Raw genomic sequence first — 22,648 nt, 5'->3', positions numbered from 1 at the left:
CACCTGTTAGCTGTTTAACCTTAACAGGGTACCTAACTCCTCTGTGCCTTAGTTTCCTTGTCTATCAAGTGGGGGTAATAACAGTACTCAGGTTATAAGGTGATTGTGAGGGCTAAATGAATTAATACAAGTAAACCACCCACAACGGTGCCTGGCTTGTAGGAAACAATCAATGTTACCAACAGTTATAATAACAATTATCATGTGCTTCTTTTCAGTTCACTGCTACATTGTGTTTCATAGAATGAAAGTACCAAATTTATTCCAACTACGAGTGTACAAGAGTATCTATTTCCTGTTACTTAAAACTCTCACCAGCACTTGATCCTCAGTCCTTTAACTTTTTGTCATTCTGACAGTATTTTTGTTTTAATTTTCATTTTTCTTGATTAGGAGTGAGAGTGAGCACCTGTCCACATACATGTTTGGTCATTTATAATTCTTCTGTCATTTGCCTGTTTATTTTCTTTCTCCATTTTTTTTCTAACAGATTGAATGTTTTTCCTTATCTGTTTATCATATTTTTACATTTATTTTGGTTATTAATGATAATTGTTTTCTTCTAGTCTGTCATCTGTCTCTTTGTATATTGGTGTCTTTTGTCACAGAGGGTTTTTTTCAGACGGCTTTATTGAGATATAATTAACACAATAAACTGCATATACTTAAAGTGCAAATTATTGCTGTTATTCTAAGGTATGATACTTCCAATACTGGGACAGGATTTTAATATTAAGTGACCTTAGTTTCCCATAATTGGGAGTGTTTTAAAAATGTTTGCATAGAAATATCTCACTTTATGCAGGATTCAGTATGAGAGGACATAGAAAAACAGTTTTATAGCATAATATAATAGTTAATGGTCATAATTATGACGCTGAGTTATCAATAAAAGGTTGCTGTGAACAGTAGGATTTTTTTAAGATAACAGAAAGAGCTTAAGTAACATCTCTTTCAGGAAGCACAGCCTATTACTGTTTTCCTAGCTCACACCCCACAACCCTGAAATGTATTCCCATAGCACTCGATTCATGTGTGTTGTAACATATAGCACACTTGAGATCACTTGTCCAATTTCTGCCTCCCCTGAGAAATCAATAGGCTCCATGATGACAGGTAGGTCTCATGTTCGCCACCATTTACTTAGACCTGTCCTGTAATAGGCACTCGGTAAATGTGTAGAAAACCCAAACGAAAATGTATAGTCTAATGTAGATACATTTTTTTCATTAGAAAAGTGATACTACCATGTTTCCCTGAAAATAAGACCGGGTCTTACATTAATTTTTGCTCCAAAAGACGCATTAGGGCTCATGTTCAGGGGATGTCATCCTGAAAAATCATGCTAGGACTTATTTTCCGGTTAGGTCTTATTTTGGGGGGAAATATATTAAAAATATTTTGGCACTTCAGTTAATAAGAAAAATGATTTATATGTAACTCTTCATTCTTACCATAGTTGTTTATTTCATTGTATAGATAAAGTAATTTCTAAAAACCTGGCCACAAACCTAAATTTGCCATTTAATATGGTAGCCTCCAGTCAATTTCTTTGGTATGATTTTTTCCCCCTTTCATAAGCAGCAGTCTGAGCTGGATGACTTTGTTTCACTTAATGGAAGAGCAAAGACAGAGCCTGTGCTACTTGTGGTAGTGCCACCTAACTGCTGACCTCTACCATCTTAGTCACCTTGATATCTCCGAATCTCTGCTTTAATTATTTGAGAAGCAAACAAAAAATCAGCCCCAGTGGTGCAGCCCTAGTACCCTTCCCAGAGCTGTCATTCAGATGAATGCGTGCCTTCTGGGTCTGAACGTGATAGCAACAGGTGAACCTGTGGTTAAAGTTCCATTGGCACATCATGCATTGCAAGGTCACTCCAGGTTTATGGTGCATGGGTGTTGAGTCCATTATATTTTCTCCCCTAACCATTACAAGAAGATCAGCTGTTTTGCAGTTAATGGCTACTTAAAAAAATGGGCTTGGTCAAATAATATTTATGAGCAGCTTAAGGCCTGACCAATTCATTCTACAGCTACTGAAAGAAATCCTAGTGCTAAATTGCAAAGATTATGAAATCTTCTTTAAATACTTCAAAGAGAGACACAATGAAAACAAGGGAATCCTGGCAAGATTTACTGCAGTTGTTAGATCCCAAAAAAATTAGGAATCAAATTTTGACACTGGTAATTGAATCATCCACCCTTCTCAGTGAGCCTAGGAAAAACTGTAATATTTTTAGAACTTTTCAGATCATATTACCCTCTTAAGAGTTCACAGCAGGACCTGAGGCCCCTAAAATTTCCTAGGAGATGGAACAAAACAATTAAATAACTTTGGCTCAATTCACTGTAAGAGAACCAGTGTATTATGTATGCAATCTAGGTAATGCCACCATTTTAACTCAAAATTTGCAAACTTCTCACAGGAATTTGTTTTTGAGAGTGAACTGCTTGGACAGCAGTTGGAAAACCCATTAGAGATATAGCAACAGTTGTGTGGTGGTGACTTGATTTATAACAGAAGCACAGAGACCTTGGATGGTATGATTAACTGTTTCTCACAGATGGATGTTCCTGTGTGCAAGTTTCTATTAAACCAGTTTTCTACCAGCATATATCACATTGCTTATCACAGGCTCTCTCAAAAGAATTAGTTAACTATCCACTACCTTAGTAGGTAATTACATTGTTTATGCTTGGCTTGGTGATATTGTCTAATTTAAAGTAAAAATGTAATACTAACAGGTTGGAAAAGGTTAGAATTGTATTTGTATGTGTGTTTAGCTATGTGGTACTAGTGACGATGGGTGATTTGAAAAGACTATCATTTTAGCAGAAAACAAACGTTGCTTTGAAATATTTTTCTTGCCTTAAAACAAATAGCAATTCTAAGACCAGACTTCAGGGAATCCAAATGATTTATGACATGACGTGTGACGTGCAAAGATGGCCTTTTCAGGTTTTCTGCAAGTTTGAATTCAGACAGAATACAAGACACTGACAAGTGGGCAGAAAAAAAATGTGGCCATTGGGTGTTTTCATGCTACTCTTGAACAGTTGGTGTTATGTCATCTCATACCTAATTCTTGGGGGCCTATTTTTGTGGGTTTCCATGCTTTAAAATCTTTTGATGAAATCACTGACAAAGATGTGATTTAATTAAGAAATGGAAAAGAGCATGGATGTTGAACTAATAGGATAAAAGTACTCATTCTAGTTCAGTTTTTCTAACTTGCTGAACTTTGGTGAGTTGTAGTAATTTCTCTATAGGTTTCCTTCTCTGTAAAAGGGGAATAGTGCTTTTGAAAGAGAAAAATAGCTCTTTGTGGTTCTTGACGATATGAAGTCCTTATTATAGTGTTGTCTTGTAAAGTCCTCACAGCTGATTACTGTGGAAATATTTTCACGCCAGGTATTGAGGTATTGAGGTGGAAAATTTGCAGCAGGAGCAGAGATTCTTGTTTCCACATAAATATCCAGAATGATGTCTGGAATCCAATAATACTTTTGAGTTCCAGATCAGCTTTGAAAGCATTTGGAAATGGTTACACACTTAGGGAAAGAAGTTGCCTTGTCCATTTAAAATAGCTAGCCCAGATTTTAATCATTTCTATTGAAGGTTCAAAAACATGTTAAGTGGACAAGAGGAGAAAGAACATCTGTCACATTCCCTTTTGATCACAAAGGAGCTGTGTCTGTAAAACTGGTCCCAAAGCCAGAAGCTAGCACTAGAAAGCATTAATCTTACTGATCTCAGCATCTAAAATGATGGCTGCTCTTTCATAAATGACAAATTTAGATTACAAATGTATATTGGTCTACATGATTAGTAATGGCTGCTATAATGGGCCTTCCTGTACAGTGACAAGCTTCGCAGGTCATTTTAATGATATATTTACTTAATTGACCTGCCGTAGTGCACTATAGAAAGCTTTTCCCTTAATGCTCCAAGCATTCATCACACATTTCCTATTCCAGAGTTCCTTCAACAATATTTTTAAATTTTTTAAATACTTAAGAAATAAATATCAGATAATTCACTATAACTCTGCCTGCCCAACACAACAGCTGTTTTAATTTCTTAATTCTCTCCTAATCTTGGTTTATAGACATGTATACAAAATTTTCACATAGTTGTACTCAGAGTGTGTAGACTGATGTGTAGTTGCTTGCAGTAGGGATTATTCTATTTTAGTTCTAAGGAGTATTCATCACACCTAGATCTTTACTTTTCTGTTTATTTGAATTACTTGACATTTCTTTAGTACATAGAAAGAATGGTGATTATCTCATTTTCTAGGTACTCTTTAACTGTATTCAAACAGAATGACAGACATTATTAATCATTATCCATTATTCAATTTTTATAGAATTTTAGTACATTTGTAGGTCTTATTTAAAAACTATCTAGTTTTATTATAGACAAATATTCGTTGTATAATGTTTAACATATGTTTTGATTCTCAAAGGCTATAAGAACCCTTTACACAGTAATAAAGGATATTCAAGAATTGGCGACTAAACAGTAGCAATTATGATTGTTAATAATTGCAGACACTTAGGTCAAAATTTTGTTTCATTTGATTAAACTATTATTGGCATAATTGTTACAATGATAGCTTCTGTTGCACTAGGAATTGTGCTAATTGCGTTACATACAGTTTCACATCACTCCAAGCATTGTTAGCTCCTTTTTTTTTTCAGTTGAAAAAATTGATATGTAAAGACGAAAAAAAAGTAACTTGCCCAATGTCACTTTAAGTGGGGGAGCCACGATTTGAAATTGTGTTTCTCAGACTGCAAAGCCCATGATCTTAATAAGTTTCTGAACTGCCTCTGTGACTGTTGTATTGCTCCTAGGACCTTTAGTGACTAAGTTCTAAATGAAATTATTGGTGAATTTTTGTTCATAGAAGTTATGCAACACAGAATTATGAGTACATTTAATTTTTAATACTTAAAGTCTATTCAAAATGAAATCTGTCAGCTGTTAGGTTTTGTTGGTGATGGGCTTTTTGAGTTGTTCTTTTAGTTTAATTATAGTTTCTTTGATTCATACAAATAAGTAGTTTAAAAAATAAAACAGTACTATAAAGCACATAATGAAAGTAATGGTCCTTTTCCATACTTCCAAGTTTGTGCTTCCTTGAGGCAACTATTCCTAATGCTTTTAGTTGTTTCTTCTAGAATTTACCTGTATGTTTCTAAATAACATGTTTATGCCAAAATTCCTTGTTGGTTTTTTTTTTTTTTCAGTTTTAGACACACTTCCATAGGTAATGAGAATTTAGCCCTTTACTCCTGTTCCCCATCTACACCCTAAACCCATCCATCCATTTTTCTATAGCCTCCCAATATAATTATAGTTTTTTGTTAAATCATTATTTAATATGTTAATTATGGTGATTGTACCAGGGGTGCCAAAAAAATGTATACACATTTTAAGAGATGCTATCTATGCTCAAACAGTAGTTCACCATAATAAGAAGTGTCTGGACGCTGATGGTAACCACTTTGAGCACCTCTTGTAATTGCAGAACTCAAACATGACTTGTATTCATCTTGTGTTATTGGTATATATTGAGTATTACAATTAATACAGTTTTTTCCTTTCTTAAAATGTGTATACATTTTTTTATAAATAAACCTTCTGTATAAACATATTATATATAGCTGAGCCACGTAGTATACTATGATTATATATCCTTTCTCATACTTTCGTTTTTTTCCCTAAATTGATACTGTAACCTTACTTTATTTTTGTTTGGTTAGTTTTTTATGTATCTATCACTCACTCAGCTCCAGAGAACTGTACTGTTTCTCTTAATATAGCATATGGTCATACGCAGTAATCTGTTAGTTACATTTTTTAAACCTTGGATTCATTCTTCCTGGGGCCATTCTCATCCTTCAGTTCCAGTCTGAGGAGGTAAATTACTAGGCTTGCTATACAACTGTAATCTGGAGCTTCACTGTCATTATCCTGGGAATTTCTCTTCCTACTCTCCTGTTTTGGACCCCCTACTTTCTACATCCCAAGTCTTCTGCTTTTTTGGTTAATTCCTTGTTGTAACAGAGAATGTTCTTTAAAAGGGATACTTGGAAGATAAATTTTTGAGAATCGTGCTTGTTTGAAACTGTCTTTACTCCATTCTCATACATGATTGATAGTTTGACTAGGTAATAAATTCTGGTTGAAAATCTTTCTCCCTGAGAATTTCGAAGGTGTTCTCTTGTCTTCTAGTATTCATTTTTGCTGTCTGAGGCTGTTCTGATTCCCAGTCCTTTGATGTGCACTCTTATTATTATTGTTATTTTACTTATTCTGGAAATTTTGGGATCCTCTCTTTACTTCTGATTTTCTAAATTTTTAAGATTATGGGCTTAAGTATAACTTTTTTTCTTTCATTGAGCTGGACATTCCACTGGTCCTATTAATTTAGAATCTTATGTCCTTTACTTCTGGGAATTTTCTTGTATTGTTTCTACTTTTTCATTTGTTTGTTTCTGTTTGCTTTTCCTGGGACTCATTGGTTAGATTTGGGACCTTATAGATTGATTCTTTAATGTTTATTTACTTTTTTAAGTGTTTGATTTTTTTATATTGTGTTATGTAAGTGTAGGTGAAATTGTGTTTATAAATGTGTTTGTGTGTGTATTATATGTAAAGAGTAAAGAATAATAAGGTCATGAAAATATATATATTTATCACTCAGCTTTAAAAAAGAAACTTTGAGATTCCCTGTGTGCCTCTCCCCTATTCCATCCAATTTCTCTTTTATTTACTGTTTGACGACCCCCTTGTATCTGTACACAATATATTATTTAGTTTATCTAAGCAATACTAATGGAAGCATACTCTCTATATATTCTCTATATATTCTCTATACTATAACATATGAACATACATGTGTGAATATACATGTGTGAATAATTTGTTGTGGCTTGTTTTCCAGTTTTTTGCTATTGCAGTTTTCTGTCAGCACTCTTATGTATGTCTCCCACTGACCATGAACAAGACTTTTTCCAGGGCAGTGTTTCCTAACTATTTTTGCATGTGACACATACAGAAAATGATCATTGCTTAGCATACTGAGGTAAAAGGACAAGGCTGCTTATAGCTGAGCATGACCAGTTTGAGAGTGCTTTATAATATCTTGCCCATATGCTGCTGCGAAGTCTGAGTGAATTAATATCTTGGCACACATATAACACACATGAGTATACTGGATAGACCCCATTTAGGAAGCTCTGCTCTGGAGTAGTGCTACTCAATGTGTGGTCTGAAGACCAGTTCTAGTCCACAAACTGTTGGTTACTAATCCACAACCATTTAAGTTGAGAGGAGGCATTTAGAAAGTTATTTGATATTATCTAAACATTTTTATTATCTTATGAAGTATCCAGTTCACAAATAATTAGAAATTTTAAAAAACTGGCCCAACACTATAGATAAGTTTGAAAAGACTTGCTATTCCTAGGAGTGGAGTTGGTGGGCATAGGCTGAGCACAATGTCAACTTTAGTATCTATGCCATATTGTTTTCCAATCTATTGTTCTAAATTCTATATCCACCACTCCCACTGGTGTATAGGCGTGCCACTTCCTCCGCATCTTTACCAAAATTAGCGTTGAAGAACTTTTTCTTTTTGCTGATTGTGAAGGTATTAAAATGGTATCTTATTGTGGTATTAATTTCTGTTACTAATTTGAATACTAATGAGGTTGAACAGTTTTAATATGTTTGTTGGCCATTTTGGGCTTTCTCTTCTATGAAGTGCCTATTCAAGTATTTTATCCATTTTTCTATTAGATTATCTGCTTTTCTCTCATTGATTTGTAGGTTTAATTTATATATTTTGGATACAAATCCTTACTGTATTGTAACTATGTTCTCCCAACTTATGACTTATAGTCTTAATCTCTTAATATATATTTTGATGCACCAAAGTCCTTAATTTTAGGAAAGTTAAGTTTATCAATCTGTTTTCGGTGTATACTTTTTTATGTGTCTTGTTTAAGAAATCTTTTCCTATCTCAAAATTGTAGTGATATTTTCCTATATTCTAAAAGATTTTTAGTTTTGTCTTTCATATTTAAGTTTATAATCCAATTGAAATTGATTTGTATATGTTATGCTGTAAGGGGTCTGTTAATTGAAAATTTAATTATTTTCCCTTAAATTTGCCATGCCGGCAAATCTCATAAATAAAGTCCCTTTGAGATCTTCAATAATTTTAAAAGTATATAAAAGACTCCTGAGACCAAAAAGTTAGAGAGTTGCTGTTACAGACCCACAGGAAAACGTCAAAGACTTAAATAAAAAAGTGAGCCAAAGACAGGCATATCATTACAAAAAAAATCCCCACATATGCACAATGAACATGATGAAAAAGTGAAGTTCCTTCATAAAGAAATGCAAATAAAAAGTAAGATACTATTTATAAAATTGACAATTATAGAAAGTACTATAAATCATCTTTGAAGGGCATTTTCTCAGGATGTATCAAAACCCTATTTCCTTTTAACCATTTCTGGAAATATGCCCGATAGAAATGATTAAGCAAACATGTCTGAAGATTTATCTTCAATATGTTTCTCATGGTTTTATTTTTATAATTGAAAATTCAGAAATAATCTAAATCCAAATTATAGTTAGAAGTGTTAACCAACAAAGTTCAACTGAGTATATTTTTTAAATGTTACTGGCTTTATTCAGCAATTCATGAATCAGGCAGCATCCCATTTAGCAGATAGAGAGGAGCTCGAGGAGCTTTACAAAGTGGAAGACTTTTACAGGCGGAAGGGAACAGACGAGGAAGTTATACTAGCAAAAAGTGGATTGTTTGTGGCAAGGTCACCTTCCTTCAGGGGATGTCGGGGATCTAGCAGATTACCTTATTAGTGCTGACCAGGTAATTCCTGATTGACTGGTTTAGGATTCCATTCCTGGGAGAGGCTGAAACTATAATTAAGTTAGGTATTAAGTCTTAGTTTGGTGAGTGGGGCTGAGCACAAGGGACTCCTTTTGGGCCTGTTGTCTGTTTTTTTAACTGAAGAAACTTCCAATGAAAGAAACACATTGGTAATGTGTTTTCTTTCCTCCATATCACTTGGGGTATAATAGTAGAGCCCTTCGAGTGCTTTGATGGCCACCTGTTGCTTGATTGTATGGAACTTCATTAATCTGACCCCAACTACCCTTCCTTTAGGTAGTTCGTCCAATGAATGTCAAGTAATAACCAATCAGCATAGAGCACATTGAGTAATTGGTGGGTTTTGTTCTTTCACCAAAAACGTTTATAGCTTTTAGCTTTTAAAAATAGTTCTGCAGCATGCAAGATGGAGAAGGAGAAAATTAGCCTAGATAATACAGAGGATAGCAGATGAACAGGGTTGATTTCATTCTGGGCATTTTGCCCAGGACACTTTTAATAGAACATATAGTTACTCTAGGGATTCTAAGTCTGTGGTTATGTCAGGCTTACACATTTATTCTTTAAAAGGAAAAATTGCAAGTTATTAGGCTCTAGGTACATTGGTATGACTAAAATTTTTAAAACCGTTACTGTAATCCAGCCATTGATAATTTACGGTGTGGGGGCTGGATTCCTTAATATTAAAACTAACTTCATTATGGATAGAAAAATATTTTGAACTTGGTTTAAAACACAATGTGTTCTTTATTTCTTTCAAAGTATAAGTCAAGTTTAAAATGATGTCTAAACTAGGAATTAGAAGGTTATTTTTATGTGAAGAATTTTTAATCTTAACTATTTTTAAGGATATTCTGTGTATACTCAGGAATGAGTCAAATCTTTAAGAAAATAAAGTACCTATATTTTAGAAATGTTGTATTTTCTATTTTACTACCTTACAAATTTAGAATTACTGACTGGAGATTTAGCCTTAAAATTAAAAAAAAAAAAAATATCTGGCAGGGGAGGTGGTGAAAGGGTTGGGCAAGCACGAGGACGAGACGGAAGGGGGTGAAGGGCTGAGATTAGCATTTACAGTCGGCTTGGCCAAGCTGAGGTTCAGGGTCAGACTTCTGCAGGAAGAGTCTTGTAGAGAGGACGAACTGGGCTGAGAGTGATGTGGGTCGGGACGACAAGGACAGTTGAAAGGTAGACAAAGAAAAAGACTGAGGACAGTGCCAACGTCTGGGAGGAGAGCCGCAGGGATATAAACAGGCTCCCCAGCAGGGAAAGAGGACAACTGCGCGTGGCGTCTAGCACTGTGGCATCTACCTTCTCCTCTGAAGGTGAATCCAAGGATGCTGACAGGTGCTGCTGGAAACACAAGCAGTGCACCAGGCACCTCGCCCACCCCTTCGCCACTGGCTGTGGCCACCACAACCTGCATGTGCCTGCACTGCAACTGGGATTCTAGGGGGAAGGAGTGTGTAGAGAAGACAGAAAGCAGTGGCTCCTGAGATGTAGGCCCAACCTCCTCCCGAGAGGTGGGCTCAACCTGTTTCAACATCATCCAGACCCCTTCCTTTGAGCTCATCCCAGGGGTAGAGTAGGTGGAGTGGTTCTGGTATGGTTGGTGCCAAAGCTACAGGCAGTGACCCACCCCCACCCACCATAAGTGTGGGGCAGATGACCTAAGTGAAGAGAAAGGTGAGGAGGAGGAGGAGGAGGAGGACGAAGAGAGCAAGCCTCCCATCCCAACCCAGGTGGGCCACCACACCCCCCGACGCAGGCATAGGCAACGGCACAGTCACGGGTGCCCAGACTAGGCAGCTCCCATCACCATCTGGCGCTCTGAGAGCCCCACACGGGAAGTCCCAGGGCAGCAAGGTTTTCAAGAAGGAAAAGGAAAAAGAGAAAGATGAGGAGGAGGACTTGGAGGAGAAGGCAAAGCTGAAGAAAAAAGTCAAGAAGGGCAAGCTGACTAAGAAGAAAAACCCAGTTAAATCGGAATCTTCACTTCCAGACTTGAGCAGATCGATAAGGCCAAGGGAGTTAGTTGGCCAGGATGTCAGTCCAGGCCTCACAGCTGGGAAGACCTGGAGAGTGAGGACAGTTACAGTGACCCCAGGCAGGAAGCACCTTCCAGTGAGGACACGATGGACTCTTCATCGCCCAGGATGAGACAGAACACAGTCCAGGCCAAGAAGCCTGGGGCAAAGTCCTCTCCAGTCAAGGTCAAGAAGAGGAAATCTCCCCCAGCATCAAACCCCAATCTGAGTTGAGACCAGGGCGACCAAGGTGAAGAATAAATGTGATCAAGGCTGTAGCTGAAAAAAAAACCAAAAAAACAACAACCCAATATGGCAATAGAGCTTCCATTGGGATAGTGGCTTTGAGGGAATTTTTCCTTTTTTCTAAAATTTCAGAAATATATCCATTACTTTTATTATTTATAAAACTATTTATAATACCCCCCCCCAAAAAAAAAAATTAGCCTTTAGAAGGACTGGGCATTAAAAAGGCTAAGATTCACAAAGAATTATCGTATATTAGGTAATATGGGGTAATACGGAAGCTTTTGTTTTCAAGTGATGCGTTTAAACCTAATAGGCCGGATTCTTACTATGGACATTTTCTTTATAATGCAGTTAATAAAATGACGGTTAGAGCAGTAAAACTTATATAGTAAACAATATCTGAAAATCATTAGTACTAATATTACATAAGAGGAAGTGATTTTTTTAAGTATTATGTTCTGTTTCAGAAATACCAGAAATTTCTCACATTTGCTTCTGGCATTTGCTTTTCATATTGAGCCAGAGCCTCACGACCTTTACCCCTGCTGTTTTCTTTACCTGGAATGCTCTTCCCTGCCTCTTTCTCCTTCCTCTAACATGCTCCTACATCTTTAGTCTTGGTTAAAATATAATTATTTTGAGAAGATTGCCATAACCCACATCCCCTAAATCCCAACCCCACCTTTCCTACCTTCATCCCAACCCATGTTAAACTCCTATTATTTATTTTCAGAGCCCCTTTACTTCTTCATAATGTTCACGATGGTTGTAAATACCGGTTACCCACTTAATTCCTTAAGCTTGATGAGGGCAGGACCTGTGAGTATCTTGTCTGGGTTGTACTCTCAGTGTCTGGCACAGGACCTAGTACCTAATAGTTAATAAGTAGTACTTATCAAATGAATTCCTTTATTTAATTTATTTGCTTTTCCAAACTCTGGTTGGTTTTACTTAATAATGGGGTCTTTCCATTTCAATAGAGCAATTATAACTTTAATATCATTAGTAGGTAAATAGCTGAATTAAGCAACTATGGGTTCCCACTAACTTGGAATATTCTTAGCTTTTTAACATTTGGGATGAGTTTCACCCCAATCTCAGATGCTTCTGAGAGTAAATAGATACTCACAGTACATTTTTAAATGATAAATAGTGGCTACAAATATTGACTTCTGGTTGGCGCTGTTAATCCCAGTAGATCCAACGCTACCAAAATAATACAGTACATAAGAGATACCGTGATTAAGACCACAACCAGATTGTTATTCCTCTTTTTCTTTTTCTTTTTTAAACCTTTTTACTTTTGGAGGGTTGAGTTTGTTTTCCTAATCTTTATTTGTAAAGCCCCAAATGAATAGCTTTTACAAAAGGATTTACAATATTTAAAGAGGTCCAAAAAATGAAAACATACACAAAGTATTTTAATTGAGCAATTAGTCTTTCCAAGTTTTATTTTCTTATTTTTTTTCTAATTAAAAAAAAATTATTAAATTTATTGGGGTGATATTGGTTTATAAAGTTACATAAGTTTCAAGGGTAAAATTCTATAATACATCATCTGTATATTGCATTGTTGTGTTCACCCAAAGTCAGACCTCACATATATTAGACAATAGAAAAGAAAAATGTTCTAATATACTGAGATAATACAAGCTATTTAGCAATTACATTTCTACTCATTAGACTACATTTTGTATTCTTTTACAGTTCAAACGATATGTCAGTAAACTTCGAAGCAAGAGTACAGTTTTCAAAAAGAAGCATCAGATAATAGCTGAATTTAAAGCTGAGTTTGGTATCTTGCAGAGGACAGAAGAACTGCTTAAGCAACGTCATGAAAGCATTCAACATCAACTGGTAATACAGTATTATCTTTGGGTACCAAAAGTCCAAATGCCAGGAGGTTTATGGGTTATAGCCTTATAATGAAGTCATTGTTTCTGCTGGAAAAAACCATGAAATTAATTTTTTCTGATTAATTAGAGATGTCATATGAACTGATTCATTTATTTTTAATGTAGCAGTAAGCACTAACTTTTTTATGCATGCTGACTTTGGTGGAATTAAAAGTTGAATTCTAAGTAGTTTTTTCTTTTGACTAGCTAGTTAATATGAGCAAAATTATCATACCAAGAGATTGACTGTAAAATATGTATTTATCATGGCCTGCTGGACAGAAATTTCTAAGCAATCACTTCCATGGAGCTTTGGAAAGAAATATCCAGGGAAGGTTCTATATGGAAGTTTGTCTGCAGGCTTGTTCCATATTTGTTTGTGCCTAGGTTGTCATAGAATAGTTAAAATCAAAGTAATCTCTCAAACAGCAAAGCTGTTTCCATTGTGGGTGCCAGTTCATCTGAGTTTTCTTGGTTTGACTTTTTTTATTTTATTTTATTTTATTTTATTAAATTTATTGGGGTGACAATTGTTAGTAAAATTACATAGATTTCAGGTGTACAATTCTGTATTACATCATCTATAAATCCCATTGTGTGTTCATCACCCAGAGTCAGTTCTCCTTCCATCACCATATATTCGATCCCCCTTACCCTCATCTCCCACCCCCCACCCCCACCCCCCTTACCCTCTGGCAACCACTAAACTATTGTCTGTGTCTATGAGTTTCTGTTTCTCATTTGTTTGTCTTGTTCTTTTGTTGTTTTTGGTTTATATACCACATATCAGTGAAATCACATGGTTCTCTGCTTTTTCTGTCTGACTTATTTCGCTCAGCATTACTCTCTCAAGATCCATCCATGTTGTCACAAATGTTCCTATATCATCTTTTCTTACCGCCGAATAGTATTCCATTGTGTATATATACCACAACTTCTTTATCCATTCATCTATCGAAGGACATTTTGGTTGTTTCCATGTCTTGGCCACTGTAAACAAAGCTGCAATGAACATTGGAGCACACGTGTCTTTATCTCTAAATGTTTTCAGATTTTTTGGGTAGATACCCAGGAGAGGGATTGCTGGGTCATATGGCAATTCTATTCGTAATTTTTTGAGGAAGCTGAGTGGATCCCATTTTTGACACCTATTTTTATTCTTTACTTTTAGCAAACTACTGAGGAGAAAAAGGGTATATCTGGATATAGTTACACTCAAGAAGAGCTAGAAAGAGTATCCGCACTGAAGAGTGAAGTTGATGAAATGAAAGGACGAACACTGGATGACATGTCTGAAATGGTGATTACACATTTTTTTTAGGTTTTTTAAAATTTTTATTGTGTAGCTAGAATGCAGATATTTTTGTGTTTGTCCTGTTTTCAGTGAAACATTCAAATTTTCACTTCTGCACATTGTTTATATTCTTTCATCTCTTTATATTCTATCAATCTGTTTTGAACTTTTCCATTTTAGTAAGATTGTTCAGCTTATAACAGTTTATATATTTTGTGTTTTTTGAGGTGTGTAAAAGTTATACAACATAAAGAAATATTCAAGATAAAAAATAAGTTTTTCCAAATCATACTACCCTAACTAATAAAATCATTTTATTTTTATGTATGTCCTTAGTCTCTTTTTATATTCAAGGCTGCTATTTAACTAGAATTCACTGGTACAGCCTCATCAGACATTAAAATGTTGAAATCTTTCCTTACTTACTGGTAAATAGCTCTGCCCCAAATTCTCAGAATACCCACCTCTGCCTGTCTTGTCCATATTGGCCACTCGCCCAGAACCCCCTGGATATCACTACAGTCTTAACTCCTAAAAAGATGAACATTTAGCACAGCAGAGGCCTCCGAGACCCTGTTCACCTCTATGGCTGGTGTCCATTGTGATTGGTCATTCCTCATGCCATTCAGGTTATTAACCGTTTTTAATATCGCTTCATCCATGTTTGTGTATATTTTATATAAACTACGTAATTATGTGTTTTTTACATAATATAACATGATTGTAGTTGTATATAGGCAATTTTGTAATTTGTTTTGGTTATTCAATGTTAGATTATAAATATTTCCCCATATTGGTTTGCAGTCTTAATAACTGACATTTTGAATAGTTAAATGGCATTCCATCTTACTAAGGAATCAAGATTTACTAAATCACTTCCCCATTGTTTGGCACTGAAGTAATTTATAGTTTTTTTACTCTTACGTATATATAACACTTCAGTAAATACCTGTTTGCATGGAGTATTTTTGTTCTTTTGAATTCTGTTTTTAGATGTGATATGTTTTGTTTAAATGACAGGTAAAAAAACTGAATTCACTGGTATCTGAAAAGAAGTCAGCTTTAGCCCCAGTTATAAAAGAACTACGACAGCTGCGTCAGAAATGTCAAGTAAGTGAATTTGACATTGTGATATTTTTAGTATTCTATCTTGTTGAGATGTAGTAGTTAGAATCCTGAATATTTTACTTAGGTAATTTATAGAAAACATTATTATTATTATTACTACTACTATCATATTGATATTATTTTGCAAAAGAGAATGAATAATATGACCTACAAAGGTTTCTGTTTAATTTATGCTGCTTGTTCTGTCATATATTATTGGGGGAAGGAGAAGAAGGAGTTTTAAGCTGAAATCACAAGTGCAGCCAGATGAGCTTTTTGCTTTAAATCATATGCATGTCAGAACTATAAATATGAAGTCACATTCTTCTGTGGCCAGGTAAAAGCTCAAAGTCTGCCGATGAGTGGTGACAAGTTAACTTCAGATTAATGAACTTGCTTTGCCAGGGGGCAAACTATGATAGCTTATGATAAGTGATGAAATACCATGACTTGGAAGCTGGTTCAAACCACTGTTTTAAAGATAAACTGTTAGAAGGTAATGCCCTTCACAAACCCAGATCAGGTGGCTAACTGACGTTAGCAGTAGTTATCACTCTCCGTGTGGTAGTTTAGGTTTGCATGTGAGCCGTACTGCATGTGCCTGAGGATGGAACTGCAGAACTCTCCGTGAGTGGCATCCGTCAGTCAGAGAAGCAGAGTGAAAAATCACATGGGCTTTGAAATCAGATAGGCATCATTTCCTTTTTATAGAAAATACCCTGGAGTCTGAGACAGGTTTTAGTGACGTATACAAACAGAGATGTAGGAAGTGAGAGTTAGGGGCTGGCTCTAGCATCTGTATCATCTTATTTCAAACCTCCTGCTTGTTCCATTACGCACCAATGCCATCACAAAAGAAATGGAAGAGACAAGTCCCTGTTCTCTGGAGTTCATACTCTGATAGGTGAGATGGGACAAACACATGAAGAAATTCAAGAAAAACAAAAGATAACCCAACTGGAGAATAATATAGAACAAAATACAATCAGAATCTTATACTTAACTGATAAGGAAAGAGGAAGCCAATGAAGTGATTGTCAGAAAGGAAAGGTTTCAGAAAGGAGAATTTTGAGCAAAGTGTTCAGATTGAGGACATCAACAATTATTTTCATAGTTACTTTCTAATTCATTGATTTTCTTAATGCTTTTCTTGAGTGAGCAACTTGGAGACCCAAGGGACCAGATATGTGTATTTCTAGTGATGATAACATTTCTCCCTAATAGTAAGCTAATTAATCTGTTTGCAATTAGCTCTTTCATTAAATCCAAGAATCAGAAGCATAGTCTATCTGGAACAGGTAGAAGTTCTGTAACCACATAGCATTTTGGTTCAGGGAAACTTCAGGAACCTTAGCAGCAGGAGCTTTTGGATAATGATGATGCAGAAGATAGTAATAACATTTATTGAGTGCTTTCTGTGTGCCAAGCGCTATTACATTCCTCATTCAGGCCTCCCAACCACCCAGTAAGATGGGAGCTCCTCTTTACACAAATGAGCAAATAAAGGCGTGGGGCGGTAAAGGACTACTTGCCCAAGGTCCCACAGCTGGTAAAGGGCAGAGCCAAGTCCTACACGCTAATACTACACCAATAACATGACTCGGTGAATCTCTTTGCATTGGCGTCTCCCTTTGTTCCTGCCACCAGCCAGGTTTTTCACTTCTGTTTCTTGTCTCTATCTCATACTTTCTCCCTGCTCTTTGTAATTGGCAGACTGGTAACCTCAGCTTGCTCCTGGCTCCTCGTCATTAATGTCTCACACTATGGCCTTTCTCACCACATCCTCTGTGCGAAGTTTTCACTACTACCTGCCCTATTTTCTCTACATTTTCTAATTCAAATTCCTAGTGCAGCTCTTCTCTTTTGGGGGCAGTTTTTCATGTCAGACTACCTGAAAGACTGTTAGGCTATCCTCAGGTCAGGTCAGGGGTCCATCCTTAGTTTAGCCTGTACTTGTGGATAAGGGTGGGAAGAAAGGAGGGTGACATGGCTGCCTCGAGAATTTTCCCTCAAGAGAGGCTATGCGTATGTCAGGTACTTTAATTGGTCTCTGTAGTAAACCACCCAGCCTCCTATTACTAACAACTGAACCGTGTTCATCTTTGCATTTTATCCTTGTCCTCTCATGTATACTTTTGTACCTGGTTAGAATGTGACGTAGTAGCATATATTGCATTCAGTTACTTTAAGGTCCTGTGCAGTTACTCTGTCATAGTGCCCTTGTTTGCCAGAGTCTTTATAATCATGTGTGTTACATGCAGTCAGCTTGACCCGTGCAACCCTGTGAATGAGTGATGTCCACAACGCCCTGTCCTCAGCAGGATGTTGAGGCTCCTGTAGGCGCGTGCCTACGGTTTCTTTTATGGAGTCCATCCACCTCGCATTTGGGCCTCCTCCTTCCCTGCTGCTTTCTATTGGTCCCAGCATTATTGTCTGTTCCAAAGAGCCCTGCCTTCTCATGATGTACCAGAAGCAGGACGGCTTCAGGCTTGTCATGTTTGCCTCCAGCGATGTTTCAGGTTTAGACCCCACGCGTCCATCTTTCCGGCAGCCCAGGGTATCTGTAGAGCTCTCCTTCAGCAGCACCTTGCAAATGAATGAATGGTTTTCCTGTCAGTCTTCTTTCTCATCCACACACAACAATTAGGAAGACGAGGGCGTGGATGACCTTAGCCTTGGTCTTCAAAGACACCTCTTTGCTGTTGGCGATCTTTCCTCATCCTTCCAGTGCAGCCCGTCTGAGTCTCAGCCTTCTCTTGATTTCTTGGCTGCCATCTCCATTTGAATTGATGATTGAACCAAGGTCAGCAAAAGCTTTAACAATTTCCATGTCTTCATCGTCTATGTTAAAGTTGTGTGTTTCTTCTGTAGTCATGATTTTTGTCTTCTTGATGTTCAAATGCAGTCCTGCTTTGGTACTTACTCTTTCACTTTCATCAGAAGTCATTTCAGGCCATTGCTACTTTCTGCCAGGAAGATGGCGTCCTTTGCATATCCTAAGTTATTGATATTTCTTCCACCAATTTTCACTCCTCCTTTCTCTGAGTCTAGCCCAGTTTTTCCTATGATGTTTTCTGTGTACAGATTAAACAAATAGGAGATAAAATGCACCCTGTCTGACGCTTTTGCCTGTGGGAAGCCATTCTGTCTCCATCTTCTGTCCTGACAGCGGCTTCCGGGCCACCACACAGGCTACACATCAGGACAGTCGGCTGCTGACGTGTGTCCATTTCTTTCAGAGCAGCCCATGGCTTTTCATGATCGATGCCGTCAAAGGCTTTCCTGTGGGCCATAAAATGTAGACCAACCTTCTTCTGAAATTCTTAGGACCACGCCAGTATCCAGCAAATAACTGCTATTAGGTCTGAAGAGCCTCTTTTTTTCCCTTAATCCTGTTCAAACATCCAGCATTTCTTCTTCCATCTAAGGTAGAAGCCTTTGTTGCGTCACCTTGAGCATTACTTTACTTGTGTGGGAAGTTAGAGTAATAATACGATAGTTATTACGCTCCTTGGCATCTCCTTTCTTGAAGACTGAGATGTATTGAGCCTTTCTAGTCTATAGTTCACTGTTTTCTTTTCCTTATTTGTTTGTCATATTCTCGTTAGGATTTTCACAGGTTCACTCTGTGGCTTTATAATTATGCTTTCAACAAATGAAAGCAGCATCAAATGTCTTTTGATAGCCTAGGTTAGAAGTAATGAGGGTGGAAGAAATGGACGAGAAGGAATAGATCTGAACAGTACCAGGGGCACCAAAAAAATGTATACAAGTGAACACTTCGGTCAGCATTGCTCAAGCAGTAGTTTGCTGTAATCAGAAGTGTCTGGATGCAGATGGGAACCACTTTGAGCATCTTTTGTAATTGCAGAAGTCAAACGTGACTTGTGTTCATCTTTTGTTATTGGTATATATTATTGCAGTTTTTCTTTAATTAAAGGTTATTGGGGTGACAATTGTTAGTAAAATTACGTAGGTTTCAGGTGTACAATTCTGTATTACATCACCTATATATCACATTGTATGTTCACCACTCAGAGTCAGTTCTTCTTCCATCACCATATATTTGACCCCCATTACCCTCATCTACCAGCCCCCTATCCCCTTACCCTCCGGTAGCCACTGAACTATTGTCTGTGTCTATGAGTTTTGGTTTCTTCATTTGTTTGTCTTGTTTCTTTGTTGTTTTCAGTTTTATATACCACATATCAGTGAAATTATATGATTCTCGGCTTCTTCTGTCTGACTTTTTTCGCTTAGCGTAATAGTCTCAAGATCCATCCATTTTTTTGCAAATGACACTATTTCATCTTTTCTTATGGCAGAATAGTATTCCACTGTGTATATATACCACATCTTCTTTATCCAATCATCTATCGAAGGACACTGGTTGTTTTCATGTCTTGGCCACCGTAAATAAAGCTGCAGTGAACATTGGAGCACATGTATCTTTACAGATAAATGTTTTCAGATTTTTTGGGTAGATACCCAGGAGAGGGATAGCTGGGTCATATTCTAGTCTTAATTTTTTGAGGAACCTCCACACTGCTTTCTATAGTGGCTATACCAATCTTCATTTCCAGAGTATTGCAATTTTAATATAGTTTTCCTTTCTTAAAATGTGTATACATTTTTTTGGCACCCTTTGTATATGGAAGAACATTAATTGTGGACAAGGGAACAAAAGATACCGTGTTTCCCTGAAAATAAGACCTAACCGGAAAATAAGCCCTAGCATGATTTTTCAGAATGACATCCCTGAAAGATGCCCTAATGCATCTTTTGGAGCAAACCTTAATATAAGACCTGGTCTTATTTTCAGGGAAACACGGTAGCAAAAAAATTTTTTTGAGGTTTGAAGCCACTGACAATGCAGGTTAGGGATGATGAAGAGCTAACTTTGATGGTGGCAGGGGGTGAAGAAGAGGGAATGATGAATTCATTATAGACACACAGACGTTAATACCAACAAGAGCTCAGGAGGAGCTATCAGGGCTCAAGTTGAAGTGTGTAAGCATCTGCCTAGATCCAATGTTTGCACAGCCCTGGAGAAGGGGCGATCACCACAGAGCGTGGTGTGAGAGTAGATGAAGTCTGAGGAGAACACTTCAGGAAAGACCATGTGAATTTTGGTTTAACACTATGTAATGCAAATGAAATTACTTTGTGAACTAAATAGAGGGGTTTTATGGAATAATAATAAAAAAAAAAGCTATGTCCCTTTTAAGATCCTTACCATAATCTCTACCAGAATTGTAAGTGTCTGGTTTAGAACAATGTAGGTGCTCAATAAATATTTGTTGAATTAATAAACAGAGCATTTGTAAAAACTCAAATCAAGTATACATGTGTCAAGAGTCTTCTAGAACTAGAAGCGGACCTCTACAGAATTAAATGATTACTGAGCTTTTGCAATGTCTCATTTACACATTTAATATTCACAATGTTAGATATTTTCAGATATTCTATAGATGAGGAAATTGAGGCTTAGAGAACTCAAATAACTTGTTTAAGATGGTATAAGGGGTGGCACAGGGACTCAAACTACAGTCTATGTGAGTCCAAAGCCCGTTTTCTCTACACTAATCCCTTCTTCACCATACTTGTTCATTCTTTTGAACTATATCACTAATTTATTAGTTCAGTAAAAGAACCATTTGGTGTATGTGACTAAACTGTGCCATCTGTCAATACAGGACCAATAAGGGCATATGTAGCATGGATTTAGGATAAGCTTTACAACATGCTATGGTTGGGAAACACTTCAGCAGGTGAAAGGCAAATGACACCAGTTGCACTAATTATAGGGAGACAATCTGGATAGAATGATTCAGAACATGGGCTGCAGAATCAGGCAGACCCTACATAACCTTGGGTAAGTGACTTTATAAACTTTAGTTTCCTTCTCTGTAAACTAGTCCCTTCTTAATAGGGCGGTTATAATGAGTAAATAACACATATAAGGCACTTTGCAACAATGACTAATACATAAGAACTTTTTTAAAAAAGGTATTTATCCTTCTAGTTGCCAAAAATAGTTGTAAAAGAAGGAATATTGCTGCTTTTCAACCCAATTGTTTTCTAAGTAAAACCATATACTAGACCTTAAATTCTATAAAGTCATTTATTATAATGTAACCAACACCTGACATTCATTTTCCCGTGATGTAACTAGATTTCTCTCTGTGTGAAGCACTGCCTACCTTTCCCATTACAAGGAAATGTAGCTATCTCACCACCATTCTCAGATAGTACAGCTCTCCAGTTCTTTCCATATTCATCAAGTCAGAGGGGTGCCTAAGCCATCTAAGAAGCATTTTCATCTGTCTTCTGCCATGTTGAAAAGACAAACACTGTATGGTTTCATTTATATGAGCCACCTAGAACAGTCCGATTTGTAGAGACAGAAAATAGGATGGTGGTTGCCAGGGAGCGAGAAGAGGGGGAAATGGGAGTCAGTGTATTTAATGGGTGTGGAGTTTCAGTTTGGGGAGATGAAAAGAGCTCTGGAGCTGGACGGTGGTGATGGTGGCACAACAGTATGAATGCACTTAGTGCCACTGAACTGCACACTTAAAAATGGTGTAAGTGGTGATTTTTATGTTATATATATTTTACCACAATGAAAAAAATCTAGAGAGAGTGTAGGATTTGCCTCCCTTCACATTAACTGGTTTGGTTCTTTTGTTTTAATGTTTGAGTTCAGTGCAGTTGGTGGGTACCTGATGCTCATTTTGCCACTCGCCTACATCACATATAGTTCTGTTTTTACCTAGAAATGTTTTGTGATAAAAAGTATACTGAAAAAAAGTCAGCCACTTCATTTACTTGAACCTGTTTTTAAATATTAACCGAAATTCTTAATTGTTCTCTACTTTGAATACTATTTATTTTTAACTTGTTTAAGTGTATTTAACACTCGGAACTACATAGATGTATTACCATGCATACATTAAAGGACAGGAGTACTTAAAAATACTTCATACTTCTTGCTTTAAGGGACAAATTTCAAATATTTAAGAAACTTTATAATGAAGTATTATTATATTTCCCTTCTTTTGTACTTGCATGTTGTTCTAAATATGAATATTAACAATTGTTTAAAATTCGAGCATCACAACTTAAGATGTATGA

General features: G+C 36.6%; 1 protein-coding gene and 1 pseudogene across 16 annotated transcripts in view; both read left to right on the top strand.

Annotated features, from left to right (window-relative positions):
• IFT81 (intraflagellar transport 81) overlaps positions 1-22,648 on the top strand; it is a 148,338-nt gene that overhangs the window by 109,386 nt on the left and 16,304 nt on the right. For all 16 annotated transcript variants that reach the window (XM_074321753.1, XM_019733941.2, XM_074321747.1 and 13 more), the window contains 3 exons: positions 12,926-13,075; positions 14,285-14,413; positions 15,428-15,517. In XM_074321753.1, coding sequence (XP_074177854.1) covers positions 12,926-13,075; positions 14,285-14,413; positions 15,428-15,517 — 369 coding nt within the window. The remainder of the gene's footprint in view (positions 1-12,925; positions 13,076-14,284; positions 14,414-15,427; positions 15,518-22,648) is intronic.
• On the top strand, positions 10,099-11,203 carry LOC109448534 (protein PROCA1; annotated as a pseudogene).

This window comes from Rhinolophus sinicus, linkage group LG16, assembly GCF_036562045.2.
Source record: "Rhinolophus sinicus isolate RSC01 linkage group LG16, ASM3656204v1, whole genome shotgun sequence".
Classification (NCBI taxonomy): Eukaryota; Metazoa; Chordata; class Mammalia; order Chiroptera; family Rhinolophidae; genus Rhinolophus; species Rhinolophus sinicus.
Note: the sequence above shows the minus strand (reverse complement) of the source record. Positions and strands in the feature narration are given on the sequence as shown.